The following is a 24,112-nucleotide window of genomic DNA, read 5'->3' on the forward strand; positions in this document are numbered from 1 at the left end:
TCCCTAATAAGCTGACAAGTCCAAAACTGAGTATAATCTGTGCTCCCTTTTCTATTATATGTTTTTCTTGTCCTTTTCCCCCTTATTCCACTAGTTTTAACCTGTATTTTCAAAAACTCAAAAATCTCATTGACTTTAACATGCCAGTTAAATTTTCAGAAGGAATCACATAAAATGACAGAGGGGAGGAAATTAAGGAGACATAAGAACAAAGCCACATAAATATCTTTACTTAGGGCACCCAGTACTTTGTACAGGACAGAGGACATGTTTTCTTGTTCTTTGGAACATTATGTCTGCCTTAGCTGAATGCTGAATAGGATGTGTGAAATATTAACCTTTAAGACAGACCTCAGGTCCAAGAGGGCAGCAAACAGCCTTCACCACTATCTTTGCAGTAATCTTTTGAGAACAAGACACATTGCTTGAAATAGGGTAGCAAAGTTAGGCTATTTCTGACACTTTCTGCAAAGCCTTCTTCCCTTAACTATTTGGATTCCTAAGTGTTTAGGAAGGTATTCTATCCTGCAAAGGTAAAATTGAGCAGAAATAAGATTTTTGCAGGATATTAAGCTGGTAAATGCTGAAAAGGAGCCATTGGAGTATATTATTGTAAGTGCTGACACTGCTCAGTAACAGGGGCCTCAGTAACAGGGCATGCTTGTGTCAATTGGTTATACATGGTTATGAATTTACAGTGAGTATATATCATTGTTTTTAATTCTTGGAGTACATCCTGCAAGATTTATCATTTAAAACACTGAACCAAATTTTTTGCCTATTTTTAGAACTAAGTCAGACCAGAGTTGAGTTCCTCAGATGGCTAATTTGGGGAAAGGGTGAGATAGCATAGCAGCTAAGAAGCTTGGGAGTCCCATCCTCCCAGGACTCACTATTGTCTAGCTCTGTGGCTTGAGGTGACTCACTCAAAGTTTATTTTTTCATCTTCTAAATGGAAATATAGCTTGCTGATCTGTTAGGAAAAACCAATAGGAACTTAAATAGGGACTCCATGCCTCATGTAGGAAGTGCTTGATAAATGGCTTCTCTGGTTGAACCACAGGTAGGTTTCATGGAAGCCGGGCATGTGTTTCACGGAAGCTGCACTGCATCCAACATAGCTTTTCCACTTCAGGTGTTTAAATGCTTTCAGAACAAGAAACAATGAATAAATGGCTATTGAGTAGAAACACGGGGAGGAGTAGGACTTCATTGATTTATCCAGTTGAAAAAGTGAGACGGTTTGCCAAAGTGAGAATCACCTTCTTCCCAACTCTGTGTTCAGTGCCTACAGAATGTAGGTCCTGATGGGAACAGAACTTGGGGAACACAATCTTCTCTAAGTTACCTCTCAGAGGAGATTTCTGATGGACCTTAAGTTAAACCCATGTCTACATCGTTGTCAAGGAGACTTTAGATCACCCAAGAAACTTTTACTGGGAGTTATTAAAACACTGAAGTCCATGCACACCCAGACTAATTAAATCAGAATTTCTGGGGAAAGAAACATCATATATTTTAAATATTTCCATGTGATTCCTTTATACTGACAAGTTTAAACTCTCATGATCTATAACAACTCTTTGCTCCCTTAAGGAAATACCAAGTGGGTCAGACAATTATTGAGTTGAAAGAAATCTAGGGAATAATTTAGTCAAAAGATTAGGAGGGTTGAGGGGTGTAGCTCAGTGGTAGAACTCTTACCTAGAAAGCACAAGATCCTGGTTCAATGCCTACCATAGCAAATAAACAAATTAATTAATATTAGGAAAGAAAAGATTAAGAAACTGAGGGTTAGAAAAAGTGTATGATTTGTCTAATTATTAAATAGTAGATTTAGTACCAGGAAATATTTGTTACCAGGAAACATCTACATCTTAGAATGAGACTCTCCTGTTCTATTCTTGGATATTATATATGTTAGTTTTTAAAACTATTTTTAAGCAGACTGCACAAAGCCCAACATATGGAGGCTGAATGCCTCTAGGTCTGGTAATGTAGTTCATTCATAGTTTTTGCATGAAGCCTTGGGTTTAATCCCCAGTACACCACACACACACACACACACACACACACACACACACACACGAAGAAGAAGAAGAAAGAAAAATGCCCTCCATTTAGTAGCTGAAACACAAAAGAAGACAGCTTAGCAAGGTATTTTGAACATGGTATTTTTCCTGAACCAAAACAGAAGAGGGATTTTACATGGTCTAACCATATGTCATTAGACATACAAAAGTCTGGGTAGCATAGTTGGTCAAAGTGGCCCATTGGTTTAGCTGCTTTAGTTAGGTCTGAGATATAATCTCAGATCAGAGAATTTAAATTTATTTTGGTACATTCTCTATTATTCAGTATTTAGACCCCCACCCAGGATGATAGAAAGTCTAAGTTCTGGAATTGGCAACTTTCAATATCTTTGACTCATTATGACCTTTTTAAAATTAAGAATATCTCCTACTAGAACTTAAAGAATAGTCATTATCATGATGAGTGTTCAGAAGGAGCTGAATTTTACAGAGGCTTTAGGCACCCACATCAGGGTCTATCTCTAGATTAGGCAGTACACCCACTCACTGGGAATATCTGGCCAGTGTTCACAAGTTGAACTGAAGAATTAAGTTTATGATTAGATCTCCAATTGTATTTTACTCAATTTTTTTTGAGTAAAAGACTCTTGTTTGCATGATTAATTCCACTTGAATGGAAAAAGGTAGTATAGTTTTTATAATCAGAATAGGCTCTCACTTCCTAGCAGAGCTGAGTATAAGTTAATACACTTAAATGAATAAAAGCTGGGGTTGATTCTAGAATCCCTTTTTACATTCTCTGAGGTTCTAAGAAAGAGTGGAGGGTAAGAGCAGGAAGAAAAGACTATCATTAAACAGAGACATGAGGCGGGAGGGAAAGGGAGAGAAAAGGGAAATTGCATGGAAATGAAGGGAGACCCTCATTGCTATACAAAATTACATATAAGAGGTTGTGAGGGGAATGGGAAAATAAACAAGGAGAGAAATGAATTACAGTAGATGGGGTAGAGAGAGAAGATGGGAGGGGAGGGGAGGGGGGATAGTAGGGGATAGGAAAGGTAGCAGAATACAACAATTACTAATAGGGCATTATGTAAAATTGTGGATGTGTAACCAACGTGATTCTGCAATCTGCATTTGGGGTAAAATTGGGGGTTCATAACCCACTTCAATCTAATGTATGAAATATGATATGTCAAGAGCTTTGTAATGTTGTGAACAACCAATAAAAAAAAAAAGAGTGGAGGGTAAGTGTTGGCATATCCCTGGGGTCTTCCAATATGTGTGCATGGACACCTGAGCTTGTGGTTGAATTGACAATAGAAAGTACACTCATCTTTTCTTGGATATCCCAACCACTCATTGTGGGAGAAGAAATTAAATTCCACCCAAGTTCTCAAGTATGAGATCCTGTAACAGAATAGAAAAACTGGAATCCAACTTTCTCCTTTAACTCACTTCTACAAAGAGAAGGAAGTGACGACATTGAAGTTTTGGCTTATGGGAACTGCAGAGGTTCGAACAATCACTCTTCTTTTGTTGCTTTGTATTGCTGGTATAGATCTCTGGGGCTATGCTCTGTCAGGGTGACCCTCACATTAGGCACTATCTGGACATGGCTCAACTAGGCTATGGTACATTCTCTCTGCATATCTCCGCTGAGCTGGATAGGATAATTGGGATGGAAAGGATAACAGGGGGTTTCTGCTCTAGTATAAAGTATACTCCAACACAGCTTTACCAGACCTTCGCACTTCAAGATTATGAGGCACTGACTTCCTTCATGATCTGGTATTTGTTCCTTTATATGCTATTGTCTCTTTTGTAGGAAGAGAGATTGTCAGGGTAATGAATTCATCATTGAACCCAAGGTCATGTTATGTACCATCTTGAGCTGAACATCTCATTAGCTCCTTCTTTTTCTATTTAGACAGATACCAACTCATTTACGGAACAGGACAATGAGTGATTCCCATTAATTCTGAGGAAAGACTATTAGGAACCCATTATTCTAAAAGAAATGATAATATGGCTTTTTGAAGGGTGAGATGGACTTGGCAAAGGCTTCCCTGCCCCATATTCTTTGGGCTTTAGACCTTGTATGTGGCTGGGAACATGGTGAACAAGTTTGTATAGTGAGGCAAAGCATTTCTGGGAAATGGCCAATGGACTGAAGTGGTCTAACAGGAGATGTGGTGGGTGGGGAGAGCCCTTATGGGTACAAGATGAGCAGTTTATAAACTACTAAAGACTGAACTCAAATGTCAGGGCTCTCACTTAATCCAGACAAGAAGATACCTTGGCACTTTCAGCCCAGTACACTGACTAGTGGGTGGCATGTGTGAGCACACTGAAAGTCCTGCTTGACCCGAGGGCCTATGCGGACGTGATGGATCTCTGCTAAACCCTTCCTCCCACCTCCCATCACACCCTGAGACATTACCCACAGGGCCAACCATGAGCAACACCTGCCTTGGTCACCTTAATTCCTTCTTCATTGAATGAAATTCACCAGGTTTTTAGTAGAAGCTCAGTCAGCTGCACTAAGTGGCTATGATAATGCTGGAGACACCATGCCACCGTGACGCTGGCAGAAGGGTTCCCTTCAGAGTTTGTATGTCTAAGTTTAAAATGGAGTAACCAGGAATAAAGGGGAAAAGATAAGGGAAGGGAGATTTGAAAAGCAAAAAGACTCATAGATAACTAGAGTAGGTGAATGGGATAAATCAATTTAAAAAAATTAAAAACTATATTCTGTATTATTAGATGATAAAGTATAATGTTATGCTTCATGATCTTTCCCTTCCACCCTACATCCAAGGGAAGAAAATGTCCTAAAAAATGAGAACAATTAACATGAAAAATTTTAGAGTTTTTAATATTTAAAACAGATTAAACTACTGACAGAGAAGTCTCCATAATTTTTTTATTACAGTGTTGTTGGGGCAGTGATTCAAGGATAACCATTGTGGAATAGATTAAAAAACCAGTAAACTCATGAGCTTTACTTTATATTTATTATCTAAATGTACAATGGATATTATGTTTAATCCTTGCAGGGGAAAAACACTTTGTTAGTCATGGATCCATTTGATTACTAAGCCAACAGTCCAACATTATTTATACCTTTTCCAACAATCCCTCATGCCTTCTCTTCATACAGTTATGCAAATTGACCAGCAAGTATTTGTTTTTAAGGCTATCCATCCTAAGTTAGGTTAGATACATCTACCATAACAAACTCCTTTTCCTAGTTTCAAGGTAGTTTTTAAATGAAAGCATATAAAATGGTAGTAATTTGATTCCTAGAATATCCAAGTTTTGCTTTTTGTTGCCATATGAAATCCTGATTTAAGTCCACATGGATGTGCTGTGTATTTAGCATATGGATCTCAAAATACAGTTGTTCATTCATCTGAGTCCCTCTTGACTTCACCTATGATGTGTATGCAACCAATCCTGAGAGTTCAACATGTTTTACTTTATACTCAAGTATCATTATAGCAGTCAATATGAAAGTCTATGAGATATGAGAAGAGTTTAAGAAAGCCTGTTACTTAGAAGCATCTGTGTTTTAAACATTAAGCTGTACACTAGTAGCATTATTTTATGATATATACCACACCAGGGCATGTTAAAAGCAGGCAGGTAATCTTAAACTTTTCCTCTTGCAAAAACCAGTGCAAGAAATACTGCCTGATATTTGGTTTCTTCTTTAATGGTGTGGCTGAATTATATAAAATTCCAAAGTGGTTTCCCTTTCCAGGCAGAGCCCCACATTTATATAATCCTCAAAGGCTTTCCTTGAGTGTTGCTGTACCTTTATACAACTCAAGTTTCAGAGACGTGCTGACTTTTGAAGAGTTTAAAGGAAGGAGAATCCAGCTGCCTTGTAACATCAGCACAGAACCGTCAAACTGGGATGTCTATAGTAAACGTGTACGTACAGGTGGGACTTAGGTTCTATTGCATTTCTGCATATAGATCAAAACTCTGAAAAAAAAAACCATTCTTGGATTTAAATAGACTAAACATAAGATCAGGTTAGGTTTTCTGGTTCTTATATGCCATCTCTAGATCTTAGGTGGCATTTTTGGTAGAATATGCCCTTTGTTTTGGTGTTCAATTACCCTTAGGGTTGGCTTTAACCTTCCATGAGCAACTTACCATTGGCTCACATCTCCATGTCTGATACAATCTATTCTAGTTAGACAAGATTTTGCAGCCAACAGGACATTTAGGTTTCATCTCCAAGAATATTGGTGGCTTTGCTAATTCCAATGTTAAATGATAATTTTTAAATCATTTACTTCTGTCTTGTGTACTCAGTATCTCAATTATCATTGTCAGGATGGCTCTTCATGATTTCACTGATTTGTTTTGGAGCAGGCCTGGTTACTTTCAAATAAGATGAAAGAAAACAAAAACATTTAAAAATATCAAAGGTGATGGGAAAAGTGGTGTGTGCCTATAATACTAGATACTTGGGAAGCTGAGACAAGAGAATTATGTCAGCCCAGCAAAAGAAAATAAGTTAAAATAAATTAAAAATAAAAACAATTAGGGACTATCCACTTACTTATTGAATTTCAGGTTGACAAAGAATCAGAAACTCAATAACGAGCCCATTCTTCCCTTAATACCTGTATTCTAGCACACTGAAGCTCAGGAAGAGTTTCCAGAATACTTCTAAAAAGCCAGGAGAACTCTTCAGGAAGAAATAAGAATGCTAGTGTCATTTGCTTACTTCTTGATTCCTGTTCAAACGAGACAGGTGAACAGACTGGAAATCCCTAGATCATGTTATGTTGTATTATACAACTTATCTTGCTTCATGAGGTGAAATATTATTATTATCTTAGTCTTGAAAATTTAGAACAAAAGGTGAAAAATATTTTCCTGAAATGGCTAACTTAACTTTGTTGAAATCATGCTTAAAGTTATTGGAAAAAAAAAAATCTCTAAGAAACTGTTGCAGAGTACAAGATGGGCCAAGTTGGCAGAAATGTACAATCTCTAAGTTTGGAAGGGTAATTCAAGAAACTCTGAAATTGCAGGACAGAACCATCCCTGTGATCCTGAACAATGCTGCTAATCAAAAACAAACAAACAAACAAACAAACAAATAAACAAAAAACCTGAGGAGAGTTCATTTTCTACACCATCTTTGACAAATTGCCTAACTGACCTCTACAAGTAAAAGTAAACTGCATAGATGCAGCCTTTCAGAGAAGTGATACTTCTTAGGTAATGAAGATACAGCTCACTGGCCTTCTTTCTTAGTTGTAAGAACACAAAGAAAGACCTCAAGTATCACCTTGATCTCTATGAGTTTCAAAAAGTTTGTTTTAAAGAGCAACTTTGAAGATTTTCTCATATGTCTATTCCATTGGATTCTTGAGCCATGCCTCTGCTAGTATTATAACTATTAAGGGTTAAAGAAGGAAAACAAAGTTTGTACCAGCTATGTAAAAACAAAATTATTTAAGAAAACTATCCTGGTCATACCATTAGACAACATTTTCAAAGGCTCAAGACGTAAATGCTAATTTTATTTAATGCTTTTTCTGTTTTTAAGATAAGCTCCTAACGTGACATTTACCAATAACTTTGGGGACCCTAGAAAAACACTAACCCTTCCTTGTCCAACATAATAGACTTCATAATTTTTATATGGATATCATTCTATGAAATTGAAATAATTAGTGTCTTTTAATATGAACTCATATCCATGCAATGCGTTATTCCTTATAAACATTTTATTGTTAACCTGAAAACTCAAGTTTGGGTATTTTAAAAGGTCATGCATAAACTAAACAAATCATCATATCTTGTGGTGTCACATGAGTTTCTACTTCCCAAAAGGCTTAATTTATTTGAAAGAATAATTTTATATGTTAAGTTTAGTTTTTCTGGTTTTCTAGACTATAGAGATTTATTTATTGGACCTACTATATCTGTGTATTTTAAAATGAGTTTTTCAAAATCATCCCCAGCTGCAGGTACTTTTTAAAGTAAATCTAACCCTGGGTCACCCTCTGTTCCTGCCATAATATATGAGTTTGATTTACATTAATAATAGATACTGTATTGTCTAACAGTGGGGTTTAACTCAAAACACTACAAGTTACACTGCAATTTCTAGTATTGGTTGAATATTTGCCCTTTTTATCAGGTTATTATTTACAAAACTGCCTTGCACTCAGGGACACGTGAATCATTTAAGGCTTCACTTTGGAGGAAGAGATTGGTCAAAAATTTGACTTACCACTGAAATACACTCCCAGAACAAGCACATGGGATGAGGGATCTTCCTTCGAGAGGCCTGTTTAATACACACCATTCTTATCAGATTTCATTTCCTATTTTAGATGACTAATCATGTGGGCTCCACTCTGGTATATAGTTCTAGTGCAAGATGAATGGATAGGAATTGTTCCTTAATAAATGCCACTTTTCCAGGCTTCAACTGGACCTGTTGGAGCTTTTTGAGACATTCTTATTTGTACTGAACCACAAAAAGTCTTCTGTTTAGACTACGCAGGAATGTCAACATCAGTGAGTCACTATAAAGGAAGCTTCCTTGGTTCATAAAAAAATGTAATATTTGATCAAGATGTTTCATTAGCTTTTGTGTTCTTTCAGAGCGGTCTCCTCGATTCTCTGAATCACTACTTGACTTGTGCGAGATCTTTTACCTGCTAAGCAAATGACAATTCAATACTTAAGGAAAACATGGATGGGCATAAATGATTAGTTAGGGGCTCTATTTGTAGCTTTTTGGCCCCTGTTATGATTGTTAAATAAGAGTAAATTGAGTCAGTTCTGGAAGCATTAGGCAAATTCACTCCGCAGTGGCATATGCTATTTGCTACTCCTATTATGTAGGCATTTTAGCATCAAAGAATGCAATTAGATCATTTGTTTCCTTAGCTGAACTCTATAGCCCTATGCAAAGGCAAGTCTTTGAAAGCCCCTATTAAGTTCCTAATCCAATCTTTATTAAAAATACTCAATATTGTAGACAAGGAGGTTAAGACAAATCCTCAAGAAGTAGTGATCATACTCTTCCACACCCCAAAGAAACCTTATAGTGCAGCAAAATCTGAAGTCAGGAAAGCACCTTCCAATGCTGTGTTAACTATGTTGTCTTCCTTAAGTAACCAACTGTAGAAACATGTAAACAATTAGTTCCACCAAGGAAACCAGCATGAGAAATAACACCAAAAAAGTTTCTTTGTCCTTCCAAAACAAGCAAAATTTCGCTTTTAGGGCTAAGAACAGACATGGATATGAGGACAGTCTCTTTCTCAGTCAGTCTCTCCAGTGTTGAAATTCCCTACCTAAATTCCAATTTATACTCTCATCTAAGAAACTCCCTCTGTGGGGAACAAAAATAATTGCCACCCCTGTTAACTTTAGAGTATGTCCCTGATTTCATATTTGTGTCTTGTCTGTCTATACAGTTGGTGAATAATTACCTACCCTAGATTTTGCTCTGAGGCCATGACTATTAGAAAAGTAAAAAGGCCTTCAAATATGTCCCTTTTTGCTTGGAGTACATGGGATCTGATTCCTGCTTAAAGTCATTACTATTTAGAAATTGTAAATAAAGTTTGTCCCTAAATGCTAGTGATCCTTAACACTGTTCAAGTTATTAGTCTTCATTTCTACTATGTATCAGGCATTCCTTTAGAGCTTGGAATATGTCTGTAAGCAAAATAAAGATCTATTCCCTTACAAGGTTTATACCCCAGCAAAGAGAAAAACATAAATGTATGACAGGCTTTCTGAAGACCATCAATTCTATGGGCAGGGGGCATGGGGAAGAGCAGAGTCAGGTTATTTGGGAGTGTAGGGTTGGGGATGGATTGAGCAAGTTCCTTAGAAAACAGGAAAATTGTGGGGCTGGGGATGTGGCTCAAGCGGTAGCGCGCTCGCCTGGCATGCGTGCGGCCCGGGTTCGATCCTCAGCACCACATACCAACAAAGATGTTGTGTCCGCCGAGAACTAAAAAATAAATATTAAAAATTCTCTCTCTCTCTCTCTCTCTCTCTCTCTCTCTCTCTCTCTCTCTCTCTCCTCTCTCACTCTCTCTTTAAAAAAAAAAAAAACAGGAAAATTGTATTTTTAAAATTTAAATGTATTGAATATTTATTATATACCAGGCCTGATGCTAAGACTCATTTGATTCTCTGGGGAAAGTATTGTCATTCCTGTTTGACTTGAGGAGCTAAAACACAGGTGTTAAGCAACCCTCTAAATTCTCTAATTCCTATGCCTTAACCTTTTCAGAACAATATAAGCAAAAGAGAGAACTAAGCTGGTTCTTCAAAGATAGGCTGAGTTTCATTAGCCAGAGGAGTTAAGAGCAATGGGTAAAGGATATTCATGGAAGGGAGCTAAGACACAGGGCCCTGGGGTTATGCTGGGGAAAGGTTGAAAGGTGGGTCAGGTTGGATTAGGGTGGGTTTACAGCACTCTATTTCGTTTAGACATTACTGGGAAGACTTTGATGCCTCCTTGAACTCAGATTTGTCATCACCCTAACCTCCACACCATCACTCAAAACCTCAAAGAGTCAGATGGCTTTGTAGTATAATTGTTGCATGGACTTGCCACTTTGAGTGATCAACACTGCCGGCTTCTTTTATTTAAATACTTGGCTAAACTTGCGGAAACAAAGGCTTTTAATTGAAAGGTTAAGGTCTAACAATCTGAAATGTCAGATTCAAGGTTATCAAGCTATGATGGTTGGTGACCCTCAAACTTCAAATAAGCAAGTATCCTAAAAGATGGTTTAAAAAAGCCAAAGGCCATTATATTTTCCTTCGTTCTGAAATCCATTTCAAAACAAAAGGACTCCCCTAATCTCAGTTTTATAAAGATTTTTTATGAGTAAAATGATATTTTCACACATCACCACCTTCAAAACAAAAACAAAAAGCATCTTTTGTTAAAGGCAGCTATTGACTAAAATAGCCACATTATTGTAGCTCCTTGTTTGAAGCAGAATATACAGCATTTCACATTTTATGTCTCTTATATAACTATTGAAAGTCTGAAAGAAGCTGGGTGCAGTGGCACATGCCTGCAATCCCAGCTCCTGGGGTGGCTGAGACAGGAAGGACCACAATTTCAAGGCCAGCCTCAGCAACTTAGTATGATCCTGTTTCAAAATAAAAGATAAAAATCTAAGCTAGAGTTGTGGCTCAGTGGTAGAGCACTTGCCTTCCATGTGTGAGGCACTGGGTTGGATCCTCAGCACCGCATAAAAATAAATAAAAGTATAGTGTCCATCTACAACTAAAAAAAAAAAACAACGTTTAAAATAAAATAAAAAAGGCTGGGGGTAAAGCTCCATGGCTACAGTACCTCTGGGTTCAATCTCGTGTCTCACACACACACACACACACACACACACACACGAGCCTAGAAAGATCATGACCAAGGAAATGCTGATTAGGAAGAGTGACAAATCCATGCTTCTTATATTTGGAATAGGTGACATTAGGGTGACATGTGCCTTTCTTTAATTTTCAAATTAAATTCCTTATGGACATATTCATTTGTCAAATAGCAGTATTTAAAAGGTAGTTAGGGCAGGGGTGCAGCTCAGTGCTAGAGCCTGGTATGTTTGAGGCCCTGGGCTCAATCCACAATTATATATATAAAATATATATATTTTTAAAAAGAGATAAATCTATAGTCGATATTCTAAGCTTCATTCGATTTTGAATTCATGAAATTCAAAAGCTAAGAGAAACTACAAAGAGAACACAAGCACATTGAAAGGATAGAGAACACTCCTGTCATCCGCCCCCATAATATCATCTCAGACATTGTTTGATACATACCTATCCAACACTGTTGGTGAAAGACCCTGATAAGTGAAAAATTCAACAGTAAGTTTTGAATCAAGTGATAATTAGATTTTGAAAAAGCTCTTTGATGTTAGGATTTTGAAGTTGGCCAAGATATAGTCTAACACTGGCTGTCACCCAGCATTCTTGGACACACTGAGGACTGTGTGGACAATAAAGAGTTGGCAATTTAATGTCACTATTTTAAATAGCCTAACGTATATCACATCTTAACCCACCACACAGCTTTACAGGCAAATTAAAAAAATCAGGTTTCTTTGACTTGGGCTGAAATTGTCAAAGAAATTAATTATCTAGTACTGAGCCAAATGCCTCATTTATTTCTGAATTTTTATTAGTCATTTAACAAACTGATTGATAGACACTTTTAAAGACAGAAACAGAGGAAGAATAAAAAGCAGTCCTTGAATGAAATATCACTGCAATTATTAGCCAAGTGATTATACCCCACCAGGTTGGAAGGTATGAGTAATGAATACTCCATTGATAGAAGTTAAATGAAATGGAAAGACCACAGCATCTGGAGAATTTCAGAGAATTCAGAATTTCTGCCTTTCCCCAGCCCTGAATAGATATAAAATAGAACAACATATAGATATTGCTTTTTCTAAATGGACTTAAATTAAAAATGGAGGGGAGGGGTCTCAGAAATGTTTTACTTATACCAACAGATGACAAGCCAAGCCGAAGTTTTCCATTTTGCTCACTTAATGATAACTTTGAGTTGATATCATAAATGAGAGTGGCTTGAGTTACCATTCACCTGGTTATCTTGTTATTGCTTATTGGACACCTACTATGTACAAAGTCTCACATTATGCTATGTATACAGTAACAGAGTAGGCAAGGTTTCTCCTCTCAGGGGGCTTATAGAATAAGCAGCAGAGAAAGAAAAAATAAGTGGTGGTTACAACTGATGCTAAGTATTTGGGAGGAAATGTTTCTGATTAGAGTAGAAAGCTTCCTTGCCAATAGTCATGTATAGAAAGAGAAAGCTAAATTAGCACTACTTCAGTGGATTCTATATAAATTGCTTTCTTACTGAAATTAACCTTAGAAAGATACCACATTTGTCTAAAGGGCTAATTATCCTTTTCAACAGTTTTTAAATTTTATGATATATACTTAAAACATTAATTAGATGGAGGATATTTGTATTTTATGTTTGTAAGCCTCCCACAATCATCTTGTAATATAGAGGAGCATTTTCATGACAGTGCCAGGGAGAGGGAAGAGCTGTCAAACACAGATGGTTGTTAAAGAGTACTACTGAAGCCAGGCGTGGAGGTACAGATGTATGATCCCAATGACACGGAGGCTGAGGCAGGAGGATTACAAGTTTGAGGCCAGCCTCAGCAACTTAGTCAGAGGCTGTCTCCAAATAAAAATAAATAAATAAAATAAAAAGGGCCAAGGCTCTAACTCAGAGGCAGAGCATCCCTGGGTTCAATCCCATGTACCCCTCAAATAAATAAATAAATGGAAAAGGAAAAAAAAAGAGTTTCAATGTTGTTTCCTGCAAAGTAGCTTTGAAATACAAAGTTCTGAATCAAAACTATTTTCTTAATCTCCAGAAGGAAACAGCATGCTCATCTGGTGTTTAGTTTTGTCACTGTGGAAATGCAGGCAATTCCGAGGTGAGGCAAAATTCTGTATGTGAGAGCCACACATATGTTGTGGCGCTCTTAATCACCAGATCTAAGAACACAAGTGTGTCAGATCAAGCCAAGCTACTGAATCTCAGATTTAAGTGAAACAATATTACAGAAATGCAACCAGGAGCCCCCACAGCTGGAGTTAGTTAAAGAGCACTAACCTAGTTATAAGAGCACTACCAAGGGAATACTATGTAGCACTTTGCTATGTCAGACTTCATAAAAAAACATGGTCTATGTTAGCACCCCAAATAGTAACTTCCACAAATTTTTGCTGAATGAAGCTTTGAAGACCAGGTGTTAATGCAACCAGGGCTGCATTCATTGTTTTTATGAAAATGTTCTTGTATAGAAAGCTGAATATTTGCTTTGCTCTACACTAACTGGGAACAGACTTGCAGAACTTATTTTGTACACAGTAATATTGTCTGTAGCTCAGCATGAAGCTGAGATTTTATCTTAGGTTGTTCACATGTCTCCTGAATCTGGAAAACCTCTGTTTTCATAATTACCATTTATTTTCATACTTCTCTTCCTCCCCATTATTATTTTTTTACTGAGTTCCAATATCTCTCCCCCACCTTGCTTTATTGCCTCAAAGTTCCCCTGTCCAAAAAGCTGTGACACTTTGTATCACATACACTATTCTTCATGATTTCCAGACTCACATTACAGTGTATTTTGATCATTTCCACACGTACAGCATAGGTGTTCCTTACTATATTTAAAATACTTGAAGTCAAAGAATCTTTCTTTCATCTTCCCAAAAAGGTTCCAATTGAGAATCTAATTGTAGGAAACTCTAGTTGTACCTGATCCACCTTTATGGCTTAGTTTTTTAGACTGGCCTCAGCTTTCCTGATTTTTTATTAATCAGATACTAGGGTTTGATTCCTCCACTCATACTCAAGCAGAGATTCAAGTCCTTCCTACTCTGACTGCAGAGGGTACATCTACACTAGCACCTGCTCACTAGCCACACTTGTCCCTTCGGTTTCCAGCGAACAGACCTGGATGCACCTTGCCTTCTGAGGTTGCCTCCTCAGCCTGTAATACTGACTGCCTTCACCTACTTAAATCTGTCATTTGAAATCCACTCGAGATGAGTGGTCTCTATTGGCCTCTCACCAGCTGTACATTTTTCCACATTAGCCATCAGTATTGCCCTCTGATTCATGTAGAACGGCTTCCCTCACTCAGAAAAGCTTTTGAAGTCAGAGAAATATTGGTGCTACTTCTCTAAATGCTACACTGCCTGGTAAAGAGTACTGCAATTTAAGACATTAAGAATAATACACATTTCCCTTCTGCCCCTTAAATTAAATTATGCAGCCTGGCACAGTGGCACACACTGATTGTTCCAGTGACTCGGGAGTTTGAGGCAGAAGGTTCTCAAGCTTAAGGCCATTCTGGGCACTTAGCAAGACTCCAAATCAAAGCAACAACAAAAATAAATAAATAAAAAGGGCTGGGGGCTCTAGTTCAGTGGTAGAGTAGCCCTGGGTTCAATCCCTAGTACCAAAAAAAAAAAAAAAAAAAGATAAACTAGGTTAAGCAAATATTTTCTTTCCTGATTTTTCAGTGAAAAGCAGATTTTTCTGCCACTACTAAGCCATCTCCATTCACTCATCCCGCCAGCCTAACTGAGTTAACTTATCCGAGTCAGCATGTTGTTTTCCTCCTTAAGTGAGGCTACCTGCTTGGCAAATAAGATCTAAGTTCTTGCCCTGACTTCCATGGCTTAATGTAACACTTCTCAGCTCTCTACCACCTATACTCTCCCTTGGCCAAACCGGCCAGTCAGGGCTCTCTGGGCACAGCTACACTAGCCCAGCTGTGGGATTTGATCACGTGTTTCCTCCTATGATGCATTTCTCACCCTACCTTTGACTTCCACTGTTCCTTTAAGGTCAACTCCATTATCACAGCAGTGACTTAACTGTGATAAAATCACATGTCAGTTGAGTAGTTGTCATTTTCTCTAAATTTCTAGTAGGCAGTAACTGACATATGTTTGCTAGCAGAGAGGAGGTAAATATACATATCAAATTTTCAATTACAACTACTTTTTAATCATCAGGCACTTTAGATAGCTAGATAAATCAGAAATACCTCCCAAAATAAATTATTAGACAGGTAAGCCAGCAGTTCTGCATCAAGATTTCCTTCAGAAGGCAACTTGGGCATTAAATAAAATTAGTCATCATTTCAATTCAAGCTATATGTGTGCTTCCTGAAGAGCTTCACCAGGAGCTCAACCTTGGTAGAAATCAATATTGACCCTCCTTATTATCAACCATAATTATTATTAAGAGCCTGTTTTATTAACATTATATACAACCCCAAATAAAAACAAATAACTAGCAACAAAATCCAGTGTTGAGGTAACTGAAGCACATTTGAGGCTTTCCTTTAAAAGACAGATATTTGGACACCTCCTGTGTAAAATCATTGCCTTTACTGCTTTTCTGACCTAGAGGACAATTATATGCTTCCCTGATGGATTAACACTGCATCTCAAAGTCAAACTAGTTCAGCATTCTTCGGATGACTATTTTAGCCCTCTTGTATATGCTCACACACATTTGGCTTATTTCTATTGCATTTAAGAATAAGAAAAAAGCACTTGAGCATCTGAATTACATATTAGAGAAGATTAGAACAGATTTTGTCCCCCTCATAAGACACATGAAACATGAAAAAAATTGGTGAACTGCTTAGAACAGAGGGCAGCTGTGTTTAACATATTCTCAAGAAATGAATTGTTCTTTCACTTTCCAGTTTTTCAGGTGTGGATTAACTCTAGAAGTTAAGAAGACTCAATGGTCCTGCTCAGATTAAAGTGGTACCTTAAAAGTCAACATTTGTGGACTAGAGGTGCAGCTCAGAAGTGGAGCACTGGCTTAGCATCTGTGAGGTCCTGGGTTCAATCCCACCCCCACCCCCACCCCCACACAATGTTAACATTTGTGCATTCCCTATTGGTTTACCAAGCACTGCTACATTTTCTTGCTTGACCCCCTCACATTTAATAATTTCAAGATATAAAGGAAAGCCTAAATATATTCATCTCTAGAATTTAGCTTGTTTAAAACTCACCAAAAATAAGAACAAAATGATTTTCCAAATATCAGCTTAGTTATTGCACTGAGCACTGTAGCTCAGAACAGGTATTTGACTGAAATGGCAGCCATTCTGAGGCAGTTTTGTTTTATTTTCCCTTTAATTTTAATTTTTAGGCAACTCATTTTAGGATGGGGAAAATGAAACTCAGATGTTCCATGTCTTGTCTTATATAGCCAAGCTGGCTTGTGGACACAGTCATTTGTAGCTCAGAGCCCAAACTCTTAACCACTAACCTATGCCTCTCCTCAAAGCCAGAGCTCCAATTTGCTACTCCTGGATCACAGCCTGTGTTTTTCAGTCTGAGGTGTGATCTCTGCTAAGCATCAGTCTCCGAGTAACACCAGTCATCCTTAGGACTGTTTTGCAAGGTGGATGTGGCAACCAGGGGTCAGAAACACTTGGAAGCATGCCTCATTCCAATGCAGGTCTGCTTACCTCTAGATTCTGTGTGCATTGTCTTCAATAGAGTTTCTTCTCAATTTCTACTCATTAGAATTTTTTTTTCATTGCCAACCTAGTATTATACTTCATATATAGGATCTTCCTAAACAGTCTGATGAACATCAGGGTTCAAATCAAAAGACCTGTGCCTGAATCCTGGCTCTACCACTTGATGATTTACAACCCTGGGCAAGCTGATAGCTACTGATCATACTGGAGTGAAGAAATGGAGATATCTTTTCTCTCACAAGCTATTTAAAATCAAAGCCACATTGGAGAATGGAACTGTGCTTCATAGGACATAAAGCTCTATAAAAATTAAGTGAAGTTGATTCATTTATGGGGAAGCCTTTATCTTACTTCTGGACATGGCATGGAAAACAAAATAAAGGGCTTTATGGGCTAGAGAAAACCATCTGGTTCAAGGGAACTGATTTTGTTTTCAAAAAGAAGTAATTGGGATAGTCTTTTAATAAATGGAGATTAATTGTACTTTTAAAAAATACTCGGTGGAGGAGAAAGAATTGAGAGGTGAGGTGATAAGATAAAGCCAAAGAGTACATTGATTCTCCTAGGATCAAGAAAGTAGTCTTTGGAATACTGGGGAAAATGTCCAAGGTCTCTGCTTTTTCCTCTTTCTACATTCTAAGATTTAGTTAAATTGAATTATGTTTAAATAATTTTGCTTATTTATTTTCATGGCTGCAGGAAACCAAATACTTTGTTACACTTTTCACTGAACAACTGAATCATAAAACAAATGAATGATAAAAGTTACTCTTAGATCACATTTTTTGTTTTGTTTTGTTTTTGGTACTGGGGATTGAGCTCAGGGGCATTCAACCGCTGAGCCACATCCTCAGCCCTGGTTTGTATTTTATTTAGAGACAGGATCTCACTGAGTTGCTTAGTGCCTAGCTTTTGTTGAGGTTGGCTTTGAACTCACAATCCTCCTGCCTCAGCCTCTCGAGCCACTGGGATGCCACCACACCTGGCTCACGTTTTTATAGAGCTTTATCTCTTAGGACTTACTTGTAATACAGCTGGATGGGCCCTTCTGATAGTTTTTGGTTCAAGAGAGCTGGGATAGGGCCCACACTCTGAAAACCACTGTCTCAAATGTGTTTTCTCTAGTTGTAAAATACATATAGGCTTCCTGAGAACCCAATCTTGAATGATTTTGTTACATGTGAATTTAAGTATAGCAGTTCATCTGTCACATAAGGATCTAAGTCTGTTTTGGACACTTTGCATCATGTTGCTAGGAAAAAATATAAGTAGCTTTTTTTTTTTTTTTTTTTTTTTAAAGAGAGAGTGAGAGAGGGGAGAGAGAGAGAGAGAGAGAGAGAGAGAGAGAGAGAGAGAGAGAGAGAATTTTTAATATTTATTTTTTAGTTCTTGGCGGACACAACATCTTTGTTGGTATGTGGTGCTAAGGATCGAACCCGGGCCGCACGCATGCCAGGCGAGCGCGCTACCGCTTGAGCCACATCCCCAGCCCAAGCTTTTTTTTTTTTAACCAAGAGAAAATGTTAAACAATATATCCATCACCCAAATTTATTCCAGATTGAATAGTACTTTTTATTCATTTATTTTTCTGCAGCAATGGGCATCAAACCCAGGGTCTTACTTATGTTAGGTAAATATTCTGTCTTTGAGCCCTGGAACAGTATTTCTCCAACTTTCTAGAATTGTTACTTCCTATTTTACTCTTTCCCTTTACTCTGTGGTTACCTGAAAAGCTAAGTGGCACTCATCATACATTCTGCTTCCTGGTAACTTCCCTACAATTTAACACTCAGTCACCCTACTCCAGTTACTCAGAATTCTTACCAGCTTGCGTCAGTGAAAGGTCACTTGCCCTGAGCTAGCTTGTAAGTTAGGACAAGAGAACAATTACCAGGCTACTTTTATACGGAGGCAATAACTGATGTTTCTGAAAATTTATAAGCCTTTATGTTTTGCTTTCTAGTTGATATACAAACTAGTAAAGATTAGGAAGTTAAGTGCTGGGATTAAAATAAATTTGAGGGGTGGGGGAAAGCAATGTAAGTAGAGAAGAGATTCTACTTCACTTAGTAACTTCCATTTTTAGATCAGGAAGTAATTTGTTCATATTCTGCTTGCCCTGGAGAGGCAGGCTTCCTTCCAGGGTAGAAGAAGGATGCGGGAAGGGGAGTAACCATGGCAACCTGCCCAGCTATGTGGGCAAGTAGAGTATGGGGCCCCGCATACACTGGGAAGAATTTTCATTTCCAGCCAAGTCACTCCGTTTAATTCTGGTGGTCCCTCCCTGCCCACTTCCATCTAGAATGCTGACTTCAGGGGGAAGCCTTACTCCTTCTCTGCGGGGAGTCGGAGAGAGTGTGGGGAAGACTTCAATGAGACCAGAGGTTATTCTGACCAAACCAAACTGCAGGCTTCCAAGCTGAGAACAGAGAGTAACTCCCTGTCTGTTCTAGCGTGAACACAAGCAAACACACCGGCTTTGTTAATATTAAGTGCTTGAATGATTAACATTTTCAGGTAAGTGGGTGGTATCCAATTTTAATAAAGAAATTCTCCATTTGCCTTCAATTTTCACAAAGACACAAATTTCAATTGCTTGGGGGACAGAAAGAAACATTTCTAAAGCAGATTGAATAATGTATTTTAAGTACATTAGATGAACTTGTCTTCCAACAACCCCAGGTAAGTATATCATTCTTCCTCAGATAAAGGAGTGTAAGTACAAAAAGGTCATGCAAAATGTGCCTAAGGTCATTTACTAGCAGTTATACAGATAGTAGTTGAACCTATGGAAAAATACTCCAGAACTCATGTTTTCAACCACCAGCCAATTGTGCTAGGAAGAAGGCGATAGCATGTGAATGCTCGGTCACTGTGTCCCCATCCAATATCAATTCCCTCATCAGGAATTTGAATGCATTTTTGTCTCTGAGATGAGACTTGGTAGCCTGCTTTCCTTGATTTACGTGATCAATCCAGTCAGGACACCTTATCATGATTTAGGTTTCCCTTAAACACACGTATCCGATGTCAAAGCTATTTCATCTAAATGTGACTTGGCCATCCTCTGTGCAAGTCAGTGGCACTGCTTCAACTTTAGAATTACACAGCAGCTCCAGAAAAAATTTTAAAAACCACATCTATTCCTCAGGTGTTTCATATTGCCAACCTGGCTCCCATTCTGGGTCTGTCTGAAGGGTAGAGAACTTTACATGTTCAGTCAGTTACCTAACTCTCCCTGGTCAGTCACCTTTCAAAGGAGGCATGAGTTCTGGATGAGCACTAAGGCAACTTAAACCCAGAAGAGCTCCCTCTTCAGTAGCCATCCCATGTATTTCAGCATCTTGCCTGTCTTTATGAAAAGTAATAATAGATTCTCCAAGTTGAGAGAATGAGGAAAGGAAATACACAATGCCTTCAAAACTATTAGGTTGAAGTATTGGTTGTAGCAATCTTAGGTTTATGGACTTAGGAGGACAGATAAGAAATGAAGCAACAGGTTTTAAAATGTTCCACCATAAATCCATGTCTCCACAAAGCCTCCTGCTGGCCACAAGCCATTCAGCAAAGCATATGTTTTCCTGTTTTCTCAATCTTCAGATAATTGAGGCATGGCTCAGCAGGCCAACAAATACCACACTGGTCAGAAGCTTCCAGAGGTCCCTGTACCATCATCATGCCAACAAGTGTCTTAAAAGCAATAAATATCTTTTAACCCAAACAAAATGACTGAAATCCATTCCAAACTGTGGAGTTGGACAACAAAATAGGTCTAAAGTTAGGAATTTGGATTTTTGGTTTAATCTAAAAAACTATAAAAAGTCTTTAGTAGAAATGCAAACTCTGAATTTTGTCCCTCACAAATCAGGCAAGGCTTTTCAATGACAGCCATATTATATCTTCAGGTGAAGATCAATCCTGTTGTGCCAAAGACCATCAGAATGGCAGAGATAAGCATGAGACCTCAAAGTTGGGAGACATTTCTCTACCATTTTCTTTCTCTAATCATACATCAAAATGTAAGAGGGTATATAGGCTTGGGGCATTCAGCTCCTGGGGCAGTCATTGATACAAAGAAATAGAACTGGGAGTAGAAAGATTAGGAAGTCAGTCACCAACCATGGGAAAAAGAATCTGGTTGGCATTGGCAGGAAACTAATGAAGCATGTGGAAGCAGTGGCTCCCTGAATACACATTGGGAGAAACCACCAGGCTTCTTCCACGCTTCCCCTAGGACTCTGGCCATGTTGCAGTCATTGATTTTTCCCAGACACCCAGCAGTTCAAAAGAGGTCTTTCCTCAAAGATGAAGGATTGCTCAAATCTCAGAAACTCCCGAGTTCTCAAGGCAATAAACTTACAGTGTCATTGAGGCCTATCTTCTTTCAGTAAAGAGATTGATAAAAGCTGGGGTGGGTGGGGCACCTAGCCCAGAGAAGGGCACAAGCAAGAAGAGAGCCTGGTGACAAGCCATTTGTTAGCTTGGAGGCTTTACCATCCCCACCTAGTTCCTCCTTCCCCAGAAGCCAGTAGTTGCTGCTGTATGGGGAGTCAACCTCAAGATCTTCAGGGAGATCCATAATATGTTCCACCAAAGCCATTCCAGGAGCCCTTATCGGACATCTCAAAGACATTTTTGTAGCTGCCTTCTTTCCTGCCATTACTTCTGTTTGAATTACGTCTTACCTCCTTCTCCTCCATTCTCCTACTTTGCCTGATTAGGGCCAGAAATTTTTTCATTAAGTCACTTTATAGAGCAATAGCAACATTTACTATTCATGGGGCCGCCCCTCCATAATTTTTAAGTCTTTCCATGTGTCTGGAAGCTTGTTTCTGCTCTTCTCATTTTACAGTGTGGCTCTCTTCCTTCCAAACACAAGCTAAAAAGAAAGAGGAAAAGCTGGGTGGGGGGGGGGAGGCCGGGGAGGGGGTTTGCTGTGGGGTGGAGATAACATCCAGATTCTTTAAGTGTTTTTAATCCAGTTAAATTTCCCTTTGGACTCAAACAGCTCCCTGCCGAAACTGACTGTGGACCTCAATTCCAGCCTAAGAATGAAGTCAAGAAGGAAACACGGCAGAAACAAATAACAGAGTCAGCTCTATGCTATGAAAACCGCTATGTTGACTGGGGCTCCAAGGTTTTAACCCATTCATTTTTTTCTCCCCCTTTTCTCCCCCCTTTCCTTAATCTTTCCAACCAGTGTATAGCAGTGGAGCAAGCACCATTTAAAAGCTTCGGGATTTAAAACAAGTTTGTTAAGTCCCTTGGGCACATACTTTCTTAGGAATGCTGGTGCAAGATAAAGTTCACATTTTAATGCCATATGTTGTCAGTCACCGGGAAAAAGCTCCTTATAGGCACAAACCAGGTCCTGAGCCTTTGTCATAAGGCAAAAATAAACACCCTGGGAGGAGTTAATTAGGCGGTCAGCAGCCACACCAGCGTCCTACCAGGGCTGCCCGCAGAGCTTTTAAACAAGCACACCACATCACACACACACACACACACACACACACACACACACACAAGGAGGCGCTTGTTAAATGTCATGACGACGGGCAATCTGGAGTCCGACCCCCAAAGGTAAATGCATTCTGTGAAAGCATTCCACAGATGTCAGGCCCCCCAAACGCTCGCTCCCCCAAGTACACTAATCTCTAAGATTCCCCACAGCCCAAAGTCTTCACCCGAGGCTGGGGAGCCAAGGAGAGAAGGAGATCGGAAAAAGAGTAATGATAATAATAATGGAGCCAAAGGATAAAAGGATCCCAAAGCTACTCACCGACTAGCTAGCGCCCCGGCGAAGCTGGGAGCATGACTTCCCCGCGCCGCGCCGCGCCGCGCCGGAGCCTCCAGGCAGCAGCGCAGCCGACCCGGTGGGCTCCGCTTAAATAGCCGCCGGCCGGGAGCCTGGAGCCGCGGGGCCACTCCCGGCGAGAGATATGGTTCTAATCAGATGCTGGCAGCGGAGGACTCCCCTGGAATGTGCCGGGATGTTTTTGCTGCCTGGGCTGGGTAACTCCCCCTCAACGTGTCGGCCGAGTCTTCCAAACTTAACTGTTTATTAACTCGCGCCGCAGCCACGCCGAGCGCCCGGCGGCCAGCCCCGCCAGCTGGGGGCGATCGCAGGAGCCCGAGCCCAGCGCCGGAGAACTGAGCTCGGGACAATCAGGACTCCCAGACCCCGGCGGGCGGGGTGGGGGAGGGTGCAAATAAGGACAGGAAAGGGAAACGCTACAGGAAAGGGGTGGGGTCCACGCAGATATATTTCACAAATCCGTTCCTTCGAGCGATGTGGCCTGCGAAGCCATCCTAACCTTTGGGGCCCTTTGAACAAAGGAGCTGCCTTTACTCCCGACTTTCCTGACCAGGGGCTGTGGGTCCCCGGCAAGGAACTGCTATTTCTAAAGTCGAAAGTGCCAACGCCTCCTTTAAAGAAATCTGGGTCTCTCATTGCAGACGTGGATGCGCTTAAAATTGGGGGGAAATCTATGCATAAGTAAAACACTGTGTTCATACATGAAATACAATCTTGCCTATAGAGATACGACGTGACCTATTTAAATAAGCTATATTTCTAATACGAACATTGTATATTGGCTTCCTTTACCATAGACTCGGAACATGACTTGGTCAGCACTGATTTTCAGTATTGCCTTTCCCTCCATGAAAAGCGCGAGATGTAAGAAAGAACGTTTCAAAATTCCATCTCTGTCAGTAGAAGGCACTGCAAGGCGTATCTCAGTGTAGGTTTACAAGCTAGGAATTCATTTTCTCCGTTATTTTAAAATCAGGAACAATTGTAGAATCGCCACAGAAGTTTTATTGCTTTTTAAGAATTATGAGATTATTCTTATAAAAGGCATGTCTTCCTTTCCCCCGACCCAAAGTCGGAGGTAGAGTGTAGTAAATATGAAAATGCCAAATTGTGACTTGGAAGGGAGGGGTTATTGATTTTATTG

The 24,112-nt window shown here is 39.2% G+C and overlaps 1 protein-coding gene across 5 annotated transcripts in view; it reads right to left on the bottom strand.

The window, feature by feature from the left end:
- Positions 1–23,318, bottom strand: part of DAB2 (DAB adaptor protein 2) — a 55,512-nt gene extending 32,194 nt beyond the window's left edge. For 2 of the 5 annotated variants that reach the window (XM_081283323.1, XM_081283322.1), the window contains exons 1-2: positions 22,933–23,316; positions 8,302–8,358 (exon numbers count right to left, since the gene is read on the bottom strand). In XM_081283323.1, coding sequence (XP_081139449.1) covers positions 8,302–8,331 — 30 coding nt within the window. In that variant the 5' untranslated portion in view covers positions 8,332–8,358; positions 22,933–23,316. Of the gene's footprint in view, positions 1–8,301; positions 8,359–22,932 lie in introns of all 5 variants that reach the window. The other 3 variants (XM_081283319.1, XM_081283320.1, XM_081283321.1) reach the window with 3 other exon arrangements.
- Between the last annotated feature and the right edge of the window lie 794 nt (positions 23,319–24,112).

The sequence above is a fragment of the Spermophilus citellus genome, assembly GCF_964194105.1.
Source record: "Spermophilus citellus genome assembly, chromosome: 1".
NCBI lineage: Eukaryota > Metazoa > Chordata > Mammalia > Rodentia > Sciuridae > Spermophilus > Spermophilus citellus.